The following is a 13,789-nucleotide window of genomic DNA, read 5'->3' as shown; positions in this document are numbered from 1 at the left end:
TCCTCAGGAACTAATCCAGAATCTAAGGAGTTTTGAAAAATTATCATTAATGCATCCACTATTTCTTGGGCTACTTCCTTAAGCACTCTGGGATGCAGACCATCTGGCTCTGGGGATTTATCTGGCTTTAATCCCTTCAATTTACCTAACACCACTTCCCTACTAACATGTATTTCCCTCAGTTCCTCCATCTCACTAGACCCTCGGTCCCTTACTATTTCCAGAAGATTATTTATGTCCTCCCTAGTGAAGACAGAACCAAAGTAGTTATTCAATTGGTCTGCCATGTCTTTGTTCCCTATGATCAATTCACCCATTTCTGACTGTAAAGGACCTACATTTGTCTTGACCAATCTTTTTCTTTTCACGTATCTATAAAAGCTTTTACAGTCAGTTTTTAGGTTCCCTGCCAGCTTTCTCTCATAATCTTTTTTCCCTTTCCTAATTAAGCCCTTTGTCCTCCTCTGCTGGTCTCTGAATTTCTCCCAGTCCTTAGGTGTGCCACTTTTTTTTGCTAATTTATATATTTCTTCTTTGGACTTGATACTATCCCTAATTTCCCTTGTCAGCCACGGGTGCACTACCTTCCCTGGTTTATTCTTTTGCCAAACTGGGATGAACAATTGTTGTAGTTCATCCACGCGATCTTTAAATGCTTGCCATTGCATATCCACCGTCAACCCTTTAAGTATCATTTGCCAGTCTATCTTAGCTAATTCACGTCTCATACCTTCAAAGTTTCCCTTCTTTAAGTTCAGAACCTTTGTTTCTGAATTAACTATGTCACTCTCCATCTTAATGAAGAATTTCACCATATTATGGTCACTCTTACCCAAGGGGCCTCGCACGACAAGATTGCTAACTAACCCTTCCTCATTGCTCAATACCCAATCTAGAATGGCCTGCTCTCTAGTTGGTTCCTCGACATGTTGGTTCAGAAAACCATCCTGCATACATTCCAAGAACTCCTCTTCCTCAGCACCCTTACCAATTTGGTTCACCCAATCTATATGTAGATTGAAGTCACCCATTATAACTACTGTTCCTTTATTGCACGCATTTCTAATTTCCTGTTTAATGCCATCCCCAACCTCATTACTACTGTTAGGTGGCCTGTACACAACTCCCACCAGTGTTTTCTGCCCCTTAGTGTTATGCAGTTCTACCCATATCGATTCCAGTGATGATTTAATTTGGGGTGGCAGGTGGAGATGCGTCTCCACCAAAGGAGGTGTAAGGTGCTCCTTCCCTCCACTAGCTAGCCGCCGACCGATTACCCTTGGGCAGGGTGTAGCATCTGATTAGCCCCCCCAAGCCATGGGAGCAGGTGGTGGATGGTCATATGAGCAGCTGGTGCAGATCACAAGTCCTGGTTATGTGACCACTGACGTCAGGCAGACAATCTCTGACGAGTATTGATAATGGCTGGGGTCACCCATCTTGTAAATCATTCCCACAAACTACAGCACAATGCCACAGGTACTTGCTTCTGCAGATTCTGGAAATCCACAGCAACATATGCACAAAACACTCAGCAGTCAGGCAGCATCTACAGAGAGGGATAAATGATGACGACCGGAAACATCGATTGTTTATTCCTCTCTATAGATGCTGACTCACCTGATGAGTTAGAAGGATTCATCTTGGTCTCCCCCAAACAGTCAAGAGAGTCAGGACCAGAGGCAATGGTCGGGCCATTTCTATTCATTGTTCCACGATGTTTACTTTGCTCTGCACTGAACTGATGCCAAGACCGTAGCCTGCTCCAGGCTCCATGACGTTTACTCGGCTCTGCGCTGAACTCAGGCTGAGGCCTGCTCCAGGCTCCGTGACGTTTACTCGTCTCTGTGCTGAACTGATGCCGAGACCATAGCCTGCTCCAGGCTCCGCGACGTTTACTCGGCTCTGTGCTGAACTCAGGCTGAGGCCTGCTCCAGGCTCCGTGACGTTTACTCGGCTCTGTGCTGAACTGATGCTGAGACCGTAGCCTGCTCCAGGCTCCGCGACGTTTACTCGGCTCTGCGCTGAACTCAGGCTGAGGCCTGCTCCAGGCTCCGTGACGTTTACTCGTCTCTGTGCTGAACTGATGCCGAGACCATAGCCTGCTCCAGGCTCCGCGACGTTTACTCGGCTCTGTGCTGAACTCAGGCTGAGGCCTGCTCCAGGCTCCGTGACGTTTACTCGGCTCTGTGCTGAACTGATGCTGAGACCGTAGCCTGCTCCAGGCTCCGTGACGTTTACTCGGCTCTGCGCTGAACTCAGGCTGAGACCGTAGCCTGCTCCAGGCTCCGTGACGTTTACTCGGCTCTGTGCTGAACTCAGGCTGAGGCCTGCTCCAGGCTCCGCGACGTTTACTCGGCTCTGTGCTGAACTCAGGCTGAGGCCTGCTCCAGGCTCCGTGACGTTTACTCGGCTCTGTGCTGAACTCAGGCTGAGGCCTGCTCCAGGCTCCGTGACGTTTACTCGGCTCTGTGCTGAACTGATGCCGAGACCGTAGCCTGCTCCAGGCTCCGCGACGTTTACTCGGCTCTGTGCTGAACTCAGGCTGAGGCCTGCTCCAGGCTCCGTGACGTTTACTCGGCTCTGTGCTGAACTGATGCCGAGACCGTAGCCTGCTCCAGGCTCCGTGACGTTTACTCGACTCTGCGCTGAACTCAGGCTGAGGCCTGCTCCAGGCTCCGTGACGTTTACTCGGCTCTGCGCTGAACTGATGCTGAGACCGTAGCCTGCTCCAGGTTCCGCGACGTTTACTCGGCTCTGTGCTGAACTCAGGCTGAGGCCTGCTCCAGGCTCCGTGACGTTTACTCGGCTCTGTGCTGAACTGATGCTGAGACCGTAGTCTGCTCCAGGCTCCGTGACGTTTACTCGGCTCTGTGCTGAACTGATGCCGAGACCGTAGTCTGCTCCAGGCTCCGCGACGTTTACTCGGCTCTGTGCTGAACTCAGGCTGAGGCCTGCTCCAGGCTCCGCGACGTATACTCGGCTCTGTGCTGAACTCAGGCTGAGGCCTGCTCCAGGCTCCGCGACGTTTACTCGGCTCTGTGCTGAACTCAGGCTGAGGCCTGCTCCAGGCTCCGTGACGTTTACTCGGCTCTGTGCTGAACTCAGGCTGAGGCCTGCTCCAGGCTTCATGTCCACGGACTCACTTCAGTTCTGAATGCTAATTGCTTACTTTTATTTTTTGCACAATTTGTTTTTCTTTCTCTCTGCACACTGGGTGTTTGACAGTCTTTTTTTTAAAAAGTTTTTTTTAGGTTTCTTTGTTTTGTGGCTGCCTGTAAGCAGAAAAATCTCAAGGTTGTATAATGGTATACGTACTTTGGTAATAAATGTACTTTGAACCTTTTGACCAGCACCAGAATGTCTTTTAGATCTACCCTGAAGGATCAACTGAAACATCTAACATTTTAACCTGTGACAGTGAGACATTGCCACATTGTAAACTTGGAACGCCAATCTTCAATATATGACAAGGTTTCTGAATTGGAACTTGAATCAAAGACGAGAGATGTTTGACCACCAAAGAGGAAGGACGCCTCAAGAACTCATAGGGGAAGAACATCACAGGAAGTTGATAATGTTAACCAGTGAACACAAGGTGTTCATCGATGAAGGTATTTGACAGCTTTGCAAATCAGATTGACATGCTTATTCCCAGTTGCATAGAACATCTTCTTGCTGCTGCCATCTGGAAGGTGGTACAGGAGCCTCAGGACTCACACCACCAGGTTCAGGAACAGTTATTACCCCTCAACCATCAGGCCCCTTGAACCAAAGAAGATAACTTCACTCAACTTCACCTGTCCCATTATTGAAATGGTCCCAGAACCAACTGACTCATTTTCAAGGACTCCTTCTCATGTTCTCCATATTTATTGTTTATCTATTTACTTATTTATTATTTTCTTTCTTTTTTTTTGTATTTGCAGTTTGTTGTCTTCTGTACTCTGGTTGAACGTACTAGTTGGGCAGTCTTTCATTGACTCTGGTATGGTTATTATTCTATAGATTTATTGAGTATGCCACCTACAGTCCCAACACCCGGCCTTTTCAATCCATCTGGTCTGGCGTTTAAATCGTCAGACCGTTCCTCACACTAGGACCTGAGCCCTGTCGCATCGATATGCTCTGGGCCTCGACACCGCGGCCACTGTCCGGCCCATACTCATCCTTTCCAAATCAGCCCAGCGCTTAGATTGATCAAACCCCACTCTCGGTTTAGGTGGGCAGACCTCTGCCAAAACTGACTCTCCTCTGTTTCACTCACTCACTCCCTCAATGACCCAATATTATTAGTCTTAGAATGACCTTTCAGTCTAGAACAGGCATTACCTAAAATTACCCTGCTACGTATTTAAAACCAGACAAGCTTGCACAGTAACACTTTCTGCACAAAACTACAAGTCACAATGCAGCATGGCAGTGTACTAGTTAGTACCAGCAAACCGTGTTCAATTCACACCACTGCCTTGAGAAGAATTTGTACGTTCTCCCCATGACAGTGTGGGTTTCCTCCAGGTGCTCCAGTTCCTTCCCACGGTCCAAGATGTACCAGTTGGTAGGTTAATTGGTCATTGTAAGTAATCCTGATTAGGACTAAGTTGGTGGATTCTCAAAGGGCCGGAAGGGAGGGAGTACTGGGCTGAAGGTGGAGGAATCTGATAGGACAGGTCTGTGGGCCATGGGCAAAAGGGAAGGAGAAGGGGAACCAGAGGGAAGTGAGGGGTGAGTGGGGAACCAGAATGGGAAAAGAGAGACGGGAAAGGGAGGAGATGACCAGAAGTTCGAGTAATTGACGCCATCATGCAAGATTCTCAAGGGATGGATTTGGGAGCTATTCCTAATGCTCACACTATACCAAACCCAAGATTCAGAACAAACCTTAGCTAATTTTAAAAGAATTTATCCCATGCAACGAAAATAAAAGCTCCCCTCTGTTCCTAAAGCCTTTCTTCCCCCCCACTTGTACCCAGACGCAGAAGACCGATGATTCAACCATTCCCATTCATACACAAATGTACTTCAGGTATTGCCTCCAGAATCAGAAAACAAGACAGAGCAAGAACAGGCCAGATGTCTTGCATGTTGACTGTATGTTAACTCCCTAAGGAAAAGAACTTTATATTTTCTGCAGACAAAGTATCTTGCAGACATACCAACGTCAGAATCGTACTCTTAAACGATTAGATAGTGTCGATTTTCAGGTAGACATAATATCAAAACAAATAACATATTAGTATTTACAGTCAACAGTTCTCCGTGTTCTCCATTAAGCTTTAAACACAAGCGATTCTGCAGATGCTGGGAATTCAGAGCAACACACACACAAAGAGCCAGATGAGCTTAATGGGTCAGTGCCCCACCTTCATATCTCTTTTTTTAAGTTGCCTTCTGTTGGTTTTTAAAAGCTTCCAATCCCCTAACTTTCAATTAATATTTTGCTCTATTATATCCCCCCACATTTCCTTTTATGCTATCTTTGACTTCACTTGCCAGCCTCAGTTGCCCCATCCTCCCTTTAGGAGACCTCTTCATCTTTGGGATGATTCTATTCTGCACCTTCTGGATTGCCGCAGAAACTTCAGCCACTGCTGTTCTGCCATCATCCCTGCTAGTGTTCCCTCCCAATCAACTTTGGCAGCTCCTTTCTCCATTTACTTCACTGTAATACTGATACAACTGATTATATCTTCTCCCTTTCAAACTGCAGCATGAATTCTATTGTATCACAGCCTCCTAAGGATTCCTTTACCTTAACTGAATTGAATTGAATTCAACTCTATTACTTACATCCTTCATATACATGAGAAGTAAAAATCTTTGTTACATCTCTGTCTAAATATGCTATATGCGATTTATAATAAATAGTATGTACAACAGGACAGTCAATATAACATAGAAATATAATTGTATCAGCGTGAATTAATCAGTCTGATGGCCTGGTGGAAGAAGCTGTCCACCTGTTGACAGGTGTTGGTTCACCTGTTGGTCCTGGCTTTTATGCTGCTGTGCCATTTCCCAGAGGGTAGCAGCTGGAACAGTTTGTGACGACTCAGGTCCCTAATGATCCTTCGGGCCCTTTTTACACACCTGTCTTTGTCAATGTCCTGAAGAATGGGAAGTTCACATCTACAGATTTACTGGGATGTCCGCACCACTTCTGCAGAGTCCTGTGATTGAGGGAAGTACAGTTCCCATACCAGGCAGTGATGCAGCCAGTCAGGTTGCTCTCAATCATGCCCCTGTAGAAAGTTCTTGGGGTTTGGGGGCCCATATCAAACTTCCTCAACCATCTGAGGTGAAAGAGGCACTGTTGTGCCTTTTTCACCACACAGCTGGTGTACACAGACCACGTGAGATCCTTAGTGATGTGGGTGCTGAGGAACTTAAAGCTGTTCACCCTCTCAACCTCAAATCCATTGATGTCAGTAGGGGTTAGCCTGTCTCCATTCCTCCTGTAGTCCCCACAACCAGCTCCCTTCTTCCTGCGACATTGAGGGAGAGGTTGTTTTCCTGACACCACTGTGTCAGGGTGATGGCTTCTTCTCTGTAGGCTGCCTCGTTATTGTTTGAGATTAGGCCAATCAGTGTAGTGTCATCAGCAAACTTAATTACAGATTGGAGCTGTAGGTGGCGACATAGTCATGGGTGTACAAAAGGGGCTTAGGACATAGTCCTGTGTTGAGGGTCAGAGGGGCAGAGGTGAGGGAGCCCACTCTTACCACCTGCCAGCAATTTGATAACTCCCTAATCAAATCCAGTTCATTACTCAACACCCAATCCAGAATTGCCTTTCCCTAATGGGCTCAACTGAAAGCTGATGTAAAATGCCATCTCATGGGCATTCTACAATCCCCTCTCTTGGGATCCAGCACCAACCTGCACAATGAAACCCCCAAGACTATCAAAACATTGCTCTTACTATATTCCTTTTCTATTACCTGCTGAAATTTATATCCCACTTGCTGGCTACTGTTCAGAGGCCCGTATACAACTCCCATCAGGGGCTTTTCACCCTTGCAGTTTCTTAACTCTACCCACCACGAATTCTACACGTTCCAATTCTATGTCACCAAAGACCAGCAAGTTTCTACAGATGTACCTTGGACTGCATTCTACCTGGTTGCATCACTGTCTGGTATGGAAAGGCCAACTCATAGGATTGGGGAAAAGCTGCGGAGGCTTGCAAACTCAGCCACTCTATCATGGGCACTAACCTCCCCACCAGCAAGGACATCTTCAAAAGGCAACGTCTCAAAAAAGCAGCATCTATCATTAAGGACAGCCCCCCGCCCCCATCAACCAGGACGTGCTCTCTTATCGCTACCAACAAGGAGGGGCTACAGGAACCTGAAGAGACAGACTTTACTTTCGAAGAAGAGTTTCTGCCACTATCTGTATAGTGGTGGTCGTCCATTGCATCCAACGATGCCAGGAAACCTATGCGGCAGTTTTTAAAGGTGTCACTCTGGGCAGTTCCACTCTCTCAACCTCGGGAGTCCGGGTCCAGTGATACGAACGAGCGTCACAAACTGGGATCTTCCTTGGCTGCAGCGGATGACCGTGGCATCTTCCGTGCCTCGTCATCTCCTTCCCTGTCCACCCATCTGTGCCTCGTCATCTCCTTCCCTGTCCACCCATCTGTGCCTCGTCATCTCCTTCCCTGTCCACCCAGCCTTGCAGCACCTACTTCCAGGCCGTGGATCTCACTGTAGATCTCTCCCGCCCAGTCCGCCGGAGCTGACTTTGCATGCTGGGATCGGCATGTCTCTCTCTCTCTCTCTCTCTCTCTCTCAACGGGTTGCGAGACCCTCCGGCTACCCCCACCTGGTTTAGCCCATGCTTCCAGCATATAAAACCATGAAGTGCAACATGTCACTAAAGATTCATTTCCTGCACTCCCGTTTCCCTGCAGATCTTGGCATGTCGACAACAAGCACGGTGAAAGCTTTCAGCACAGAAGGGCAACTGGAATCATCAAATCTGGCTGACTATCATTGGACACTTAGGCGAGGGGCCTTAGATACTGAATAGAAAAGAAATGTTTTTAGTCAAACTATCGCAAAGCATCAGCATCGTTACGCAATTAAATGCATTATATTCAATAAAAGTTAATTTCTTGTTTCTCCAAATTCCTACGTGATTCAAGTAGGCTGAATTTACAGTAAACACAAAGTACACTGCAGATGCTGTGGTCAAATCAACACATACAAACAAGCTGGACGAACTCAGCAGGTCAGACAACATCCGTGGAAACGAGCAGTCAACATTTCGGACCGAGACCCTTCGTCAGGACTGAAGAGGGAGGGGGTGAGGGAGGGTGGGAAGGAGAAGGCTGGTAGGTGCCAAGTGAAAAACCAATCAGAGGAAAGATCAAGGGGTGGGGGAGGGGAAGCAAAGAGGGGATAGGCAGGAAAGGTGAAGAAGGAATGTAAGGGGAAAGCACTATGGGTAGTAGAAGATGGCAGAATTATGAGAGAGGTGATAGGCAGCTAAAAGAGGAGGCAGAGTGAAAGTGGGATGGGGAAAGGGAGGTGGAGGGAATTACTGGAAGTTGGAGAATTCGATGTTCATACCAAGGGGCTGGAGGCTACCCAGACGATAGATGAGGTGTTGCTCCTCCAACATGAATTTGGCCTCATCATGGCAGTAGAGGAGGCTGAATTTATATAGGAGTTCAGCTTCAAACAGTCTATCATTAACAAAAAAAATCTGAGGAAGCAACACTTTAGAAAAAGAAAATTGGTTGGCCAGTATTATCATTTATTGTCAGTTACATGGACCACCACAGGCCCTTATCCCATTACGTTCTTCTTGTCCTCAAACTCGAGTCCACTACTGGGACGGAGGCCACCGATAGCAGCCTTCCAGAGTCCTCTGACCTCAGCCAGTCTTTCAAATCCAAGTGTTAGTGTAGCCCATCTATATGCCTTCCAATTGAAGACCCTTCCTCTCCCAGGGACGAGGTCTTTGGAGTTTCTGTGGCTCTGGGTTTTTATGTGATCGGGTTGCGAGCACCATGCCCAATCCTCCTCCTTTTGCCGCTGGTTCCACTATGTTGTGCCGACCTTTTAACCTACTCCAAGATCAATCTACCTCCAAAAGGACCACAACCATGTCACAGGATTTGGAGGCTTGTGTGCCTCAATGACCCAGAGAGTTATGTTGGCTGGAGTCAGGGCTTTACGCTCTGACTATTGGTCGGGACACCCATGTCAAACAATCAGAGGGTAGAGGCCAGAATGAGAGCCATCGAATGGATCTCCTGGTTTGGGCGTTCAGCTCAGAGCTAACAATCCTGACTGGTCAAATAAAATTGCTACAGAAACAGCAATGAAGAATACTTCGATATCTAAGTGTGACAGTATAAGGCCAAGGACAGACAGAGATGGAGGACCTTCATTGCTGCCCTGAACACCAGCAGCATCATGAGCAGCAACTAAAATCAATCTAACACCTATAGAACCACACTTAGTAACTTATGAGATGATAGGAATATCACTATTCCATGTGCAGAACAGCTGCAGGGCACTAAACTTAGATCTAGAATTCATACCTCACCGTTTTCCTTACAACCTAGCACTGGGAAACAACATTTCAACAGTTACTTGGTAATTTAATGACCAAATAATAGAACCCTAAACCAAGATCAGAAATGGAGCAGATAAGATGCTTGGCTGGGGCGAGAAAGTGTTCACACAGACAGATGCTGACTGCTGCGCTGTTTTCCAGTGGCAGAGGTAGTTGACTCAGAGTGGAGATTACGTTTGGAGCCTGCTGACTCCATCACGAGCAAACTGTTTTCACACCCGTTCCTATCTTCTCACTCCGCAATCTCTCTGCTTTTTGTCACATCCATTTATTTGTCCAACTTCTTCTATTCCCGGGTACATTTACAATTTCTCAATTTTCTGTCATCCAACTATCCTTGGCTTCGCTGTCTCCCGATCTATATCTCCATTCCCTCTCTCTTTATTCCTTCATTCTTTCAATTCCCATTCCTCACCTTTACTCCATTCCCATCTTCCCCATCACTCACTAACTCTGACCGGGAACGGACAGACGGAGAGCGACGGGGAGAAGGGAACGGATGGGGGGGGAACGGACGGGGGGGAGAGCGACGGGGAGAAGGGAACGGACGGGGGGAGAGCGACGGGGAGAAGGGAACGGACGGGGGGAGAGCGACGGGGAGAAGGGAACGGACGGGGGGGAGAGCGACGGGGAGAAGGGAACGGACGGGGGGGAGAGCGACGGGGAGAAGGGAACGGACGGGGGGGAGAGCGACGGGGAGAAGGGAACGGACGGGGGGAGAGCGACGGGGAGAAGGGAGCGGACGGGGGAGAGCGACGGGGAGAAGGGAGCGGACGGGGGAGAGCGACGGGGAGAAGGGAGCGGACGGGGGAGAGCGACGGGGAGAAGGGAACGGACGGGGGAGAGCGACGGGGAGAAGGGAACGGACGGGGGAGAGCGACGGGGAGAAGGGAACGGACGGGGGAGAGCGACGGGGAGAAGGGAACGGACGGGGGAGAGCGACGGGGAGAAGGGAACGGACGGGGGAGAGCGACGGGGAGAAGGGAACGGACGGGGGAGAGCGACGGGGAGAAGGGAACGGACGGGGGAGAGCGACGGGGAGAAGGGAACGGACGGGGGAGAGCGACGGGGAGAAGGGAACGGACGGGGGAGAGCGACGGGGAGAAGGGAACGGACGGGGGAGAGCGACGGGGAGAAGGGAACGGACGGGGGAGAGCGACGGGGAGAAGGGAACGGACGGGGGAGAGCGACGGGGAGAAGGGAACGGACGGGGGAGAGCGACGGGGAGAAGGGAACGGACGGGGGAGAGCGACGGGGAGAAGGGAACGGATGGGGGAGAGCGACGGGGAGAAGGGAACGGACGGGGGGAGAGCGACGGGGAGAAGGGAACGGACGGGGGGAGAGCGACGGGGAGAAGGGAACGGACGGGGGGAGAGCGACGGGGAGAAGGGAACGGACGGGGAGAGGGACAGGGAGAAGGGAACGGACGGGAGGAGAGGGACGGGGAGAAGGGAACGGACGGGGGGAGAGGGACGGGGAGAAGGGAACGGACGGGGGGAGAGCAACGGGGAGATGAGAATGGGAAAGGAGATGGGGACAGTGACAGGGGAGATAGGAACAGATATAGGTAGAGAGGGGAGATAGGAACAAAGAGAGGGAAGGAGACAGGGGGACGGGAATATTCTCCCTTTCTCCATTCCCATCTTACCTGTCCCCGTCCCTCTGCCTCTCCCGTGTTCCCATCTCTCCTACAATGGGGCGACACTGAGAACACACTCCATCGTGTTGTGATCTACACTGCCATCATGAGAAATACAAGTGGACTGCACAAGCACGAGGCAGAAAAATTTCCAACACCAGAAACTGGAAACACTGACCTTAAATATCTTTACCTTCCCCCAACACAAACTCAAAGGGCCCAGGATATAAACACAGTAGCCACAACAACAAAGCAAAGGTTAGGCGGCTTGCTCAAACGTGGTACAACTCAAGCCTATTGAATGGACAGGGCACAAGTCAGAAATGTGTTTGATGTGAATCAGTCCAGCCCCAACAATATTTAAATCGCACTGCTAACATGTTGCTTCTTCACTGCCACTTTCTTGGAAGTTTGTGTGGATTTGGCAGATCCTTCTCTCTCTCTCTCTCTCGTCATACTTTCACACAAATTATTTCTCCTCTCCTCCTGTCTGCATCTCCAGTGTCTTCTTCCTTGCCATTGCTTATGTACATCTCATGTTTCTAGTCCCCACCCTCCCTCCCTTTCTCTCTATTCCCTCCTTGCCTGCCATGTCTATGTATCACCAGTTCCACTTAATTCCCAACACAAAGTACACTGCAGATGCTGTGGTCAAATCAACACGTACGTACAAGCTGGATGAACTCCTGACGAAGGGTCTCGGCCCAAAACGTTGACTGCTCCTTTCAACGGATGCTGCCCGACCTGCTGAGTTCATCCAGCGTGTTTGTATGTGTCCACTTAATTCCCAGTTCTCCCATCCTTCACATTCTCTTTCTAACCCTCTTTTCCAATTCCAATGTCCCCTCCCTCCCTCTTGTCATACTCTCCATCGGCTATCCCCCCTCTGAGGCTTTCCCTGTCTCCTGTCACTCCCTCTCTGCCCCTTCTCTCCTCATTCCCCCACAATCTGCCCCCTCTCCTCACTTTCTCCCTCTGCCCTCTCTTTCTCCTGTCACTCTCCTCCCCCCACCCCCCTCTCTCCGGCACCTCCCGCCCCCCAACTCACCCTCTGTTCACTCCTCTCCCCCTTTCTCCTGTCACTCCTTTCCTCAACCCGGTCCTCCCTATTCCCCTCACTCCTGTCACTCTCTCTCTTTCCTTGAAATCCTCCCTGGAGCTCTGTATTTCCTGTCCAGCCCGCTGCCTTTCCCCTCTATCCGGCCGCCCCTCTCTCTCTCTCTCCCCCTCCTCCCAGCTCTTAACTCCCGCGTCTTCTGCCTCCAAACCCCACGAACACAACCAGTCCCAAGTGCGGCGAGAAGTTTGCACGGTTCGGAGGAAAGTGACACTTCCGTCGGGAGCCCTGAACCCGATGGGTCGGTGTTCCCTCCGGCTTATCTCTCACACCTCAAGCCGGGACGGAACATCCAGGTCCAATCAGTTAGGAACATTCCCCCCACTGCCGCCCTCGGCTCCCCGTCCAGCTTATTTTTAAACTTTCCTCAAGTTTGCATCCAGCCATAACCGCCCACCACCTCCCCCAACTCTCTAGCGACCAGCTGGCGAGTCTCGCTTTCTTCTAACCCGTAATCTGTTCGCATCTCCAGTCCCGGCTTTTAGCTCACCGGCTTTGCAGGGATCTTTATAGTCCACTTCTGCCGGGTCCTCCTGGTCCGGAAAATACTCGTAGAGGTTGTCTCCGTAGTCGAAACCGGTCACTGGGCGCTGGAGAGCCAAGAGGAGGAAAGCTAGGCGCTGGAGAGCCATTAGCACCGGAGGAGGGAGCGAAATGGAGGGAGAGGACGGCTGGCGTCCAAGAATAACGGGGCAATAGGAGGGAAGGGGGTAGGAAAGACCCTGAGATTGATGGAGGGAGGAGGTTAAAGTCCAGGAGGTGGGTCAGTGGAAGCTCAGCCCCCTTTTCCCGAGGCTCAGGGGCCGGCTGCCATCAATCAGCGGCTCGGCTGCCGGCCAATTCACAGCGAAAAGTCCAACTGGGCAGCCGTAAACGTGTCGCTCCAGACGCGGAGAGCCTCGGGGCTGCCGACAAGCAGATATTTCACACACGGGACAATCCCTCCTCCTGTCGAGGCGGGGAGGGAGGGAAGGGATCTCTGTAAGCCGCTGCCTATACAACCCGGCTGAAGGAACCTCGGCACCGATTAAATCAATTCTCAGTCCACCCAAAAGAAGAATATATTTGCAGATGGCATCATTTCCTGCTCTTTCTCGGGGTTATTAGTTTGGCAAGCTCGTCTCCCGTGCTCAAGTTCAAGCATTCCTTAGAGCTGTATGTTTTTTTTACAAATCCTGGCTATTTGGCAAATAAATAAGATGGCGCGACTCAAATTGTTTAGCGGCAAAAACCGAGGTCAGTCCGGGAGCCTCGTAGCTGGTTCGATCAGCCCCGCTCTGTGTGGAGCCCTCCGCCGATCCCCTGGGGGGAACAGGGGACTGGAACAGTAGGAGGGAGAGAGGGACAGGAATTCAGAATGGGGGAGAGAGAGAGGGAAACGGGGTTTAGGGAGTTGGTGAGAGGGGCTAGAAAAGAGGGGTGGGAAAGAGGGAAGGGGATAG

General features: G+C 50.2%; 1 protein-coding gene across 1 annotated transcript in view; it reads right to left on the bottom strand.

The window, feature by feature from the left end:
• The window catches only part of LOC140735902 (bone morphogenetic protein 1-like), a 275,011-nt gene extending 261,743 nt beyond the window's left edge, over nt 1-13,268 (bottom strand). The window contains exon 1 of the mRNA XM_073061499.1: nt 12,838-13,268. Coding sequence (XP_072917600.1) covers nt 12,838-12,979 — 142 coding nt within the window. The 5' untranslated portion in view covers nt 12,980-13,268. The remainder of the gene's footprint in view (nt 1-12,837) is intronic.
• Nucleotides 13,269-13,789: the final 521 nt, after the last annotated feature.

The sequence above is a fragment of the Hemitrygon akajei genome, chromosome 1 (assembly GCF_048418815.1).
Source record: "Hemitrygon akajei chromosome 1, sHemAka1.3, whole genome shotgun sequence".
Classification (NCBI taxonomy): Eukaryota; Metazoa; Chordata; class Chondrichthyes; order Myliobatiformes; family Dasyatidae; genus Hemitrygon; species Hemitrygon akajei.
Note: the sequence above shows the minus strand (reverse complement) of the source record. Positions and strands in the feature narration are given on the sequence as shown.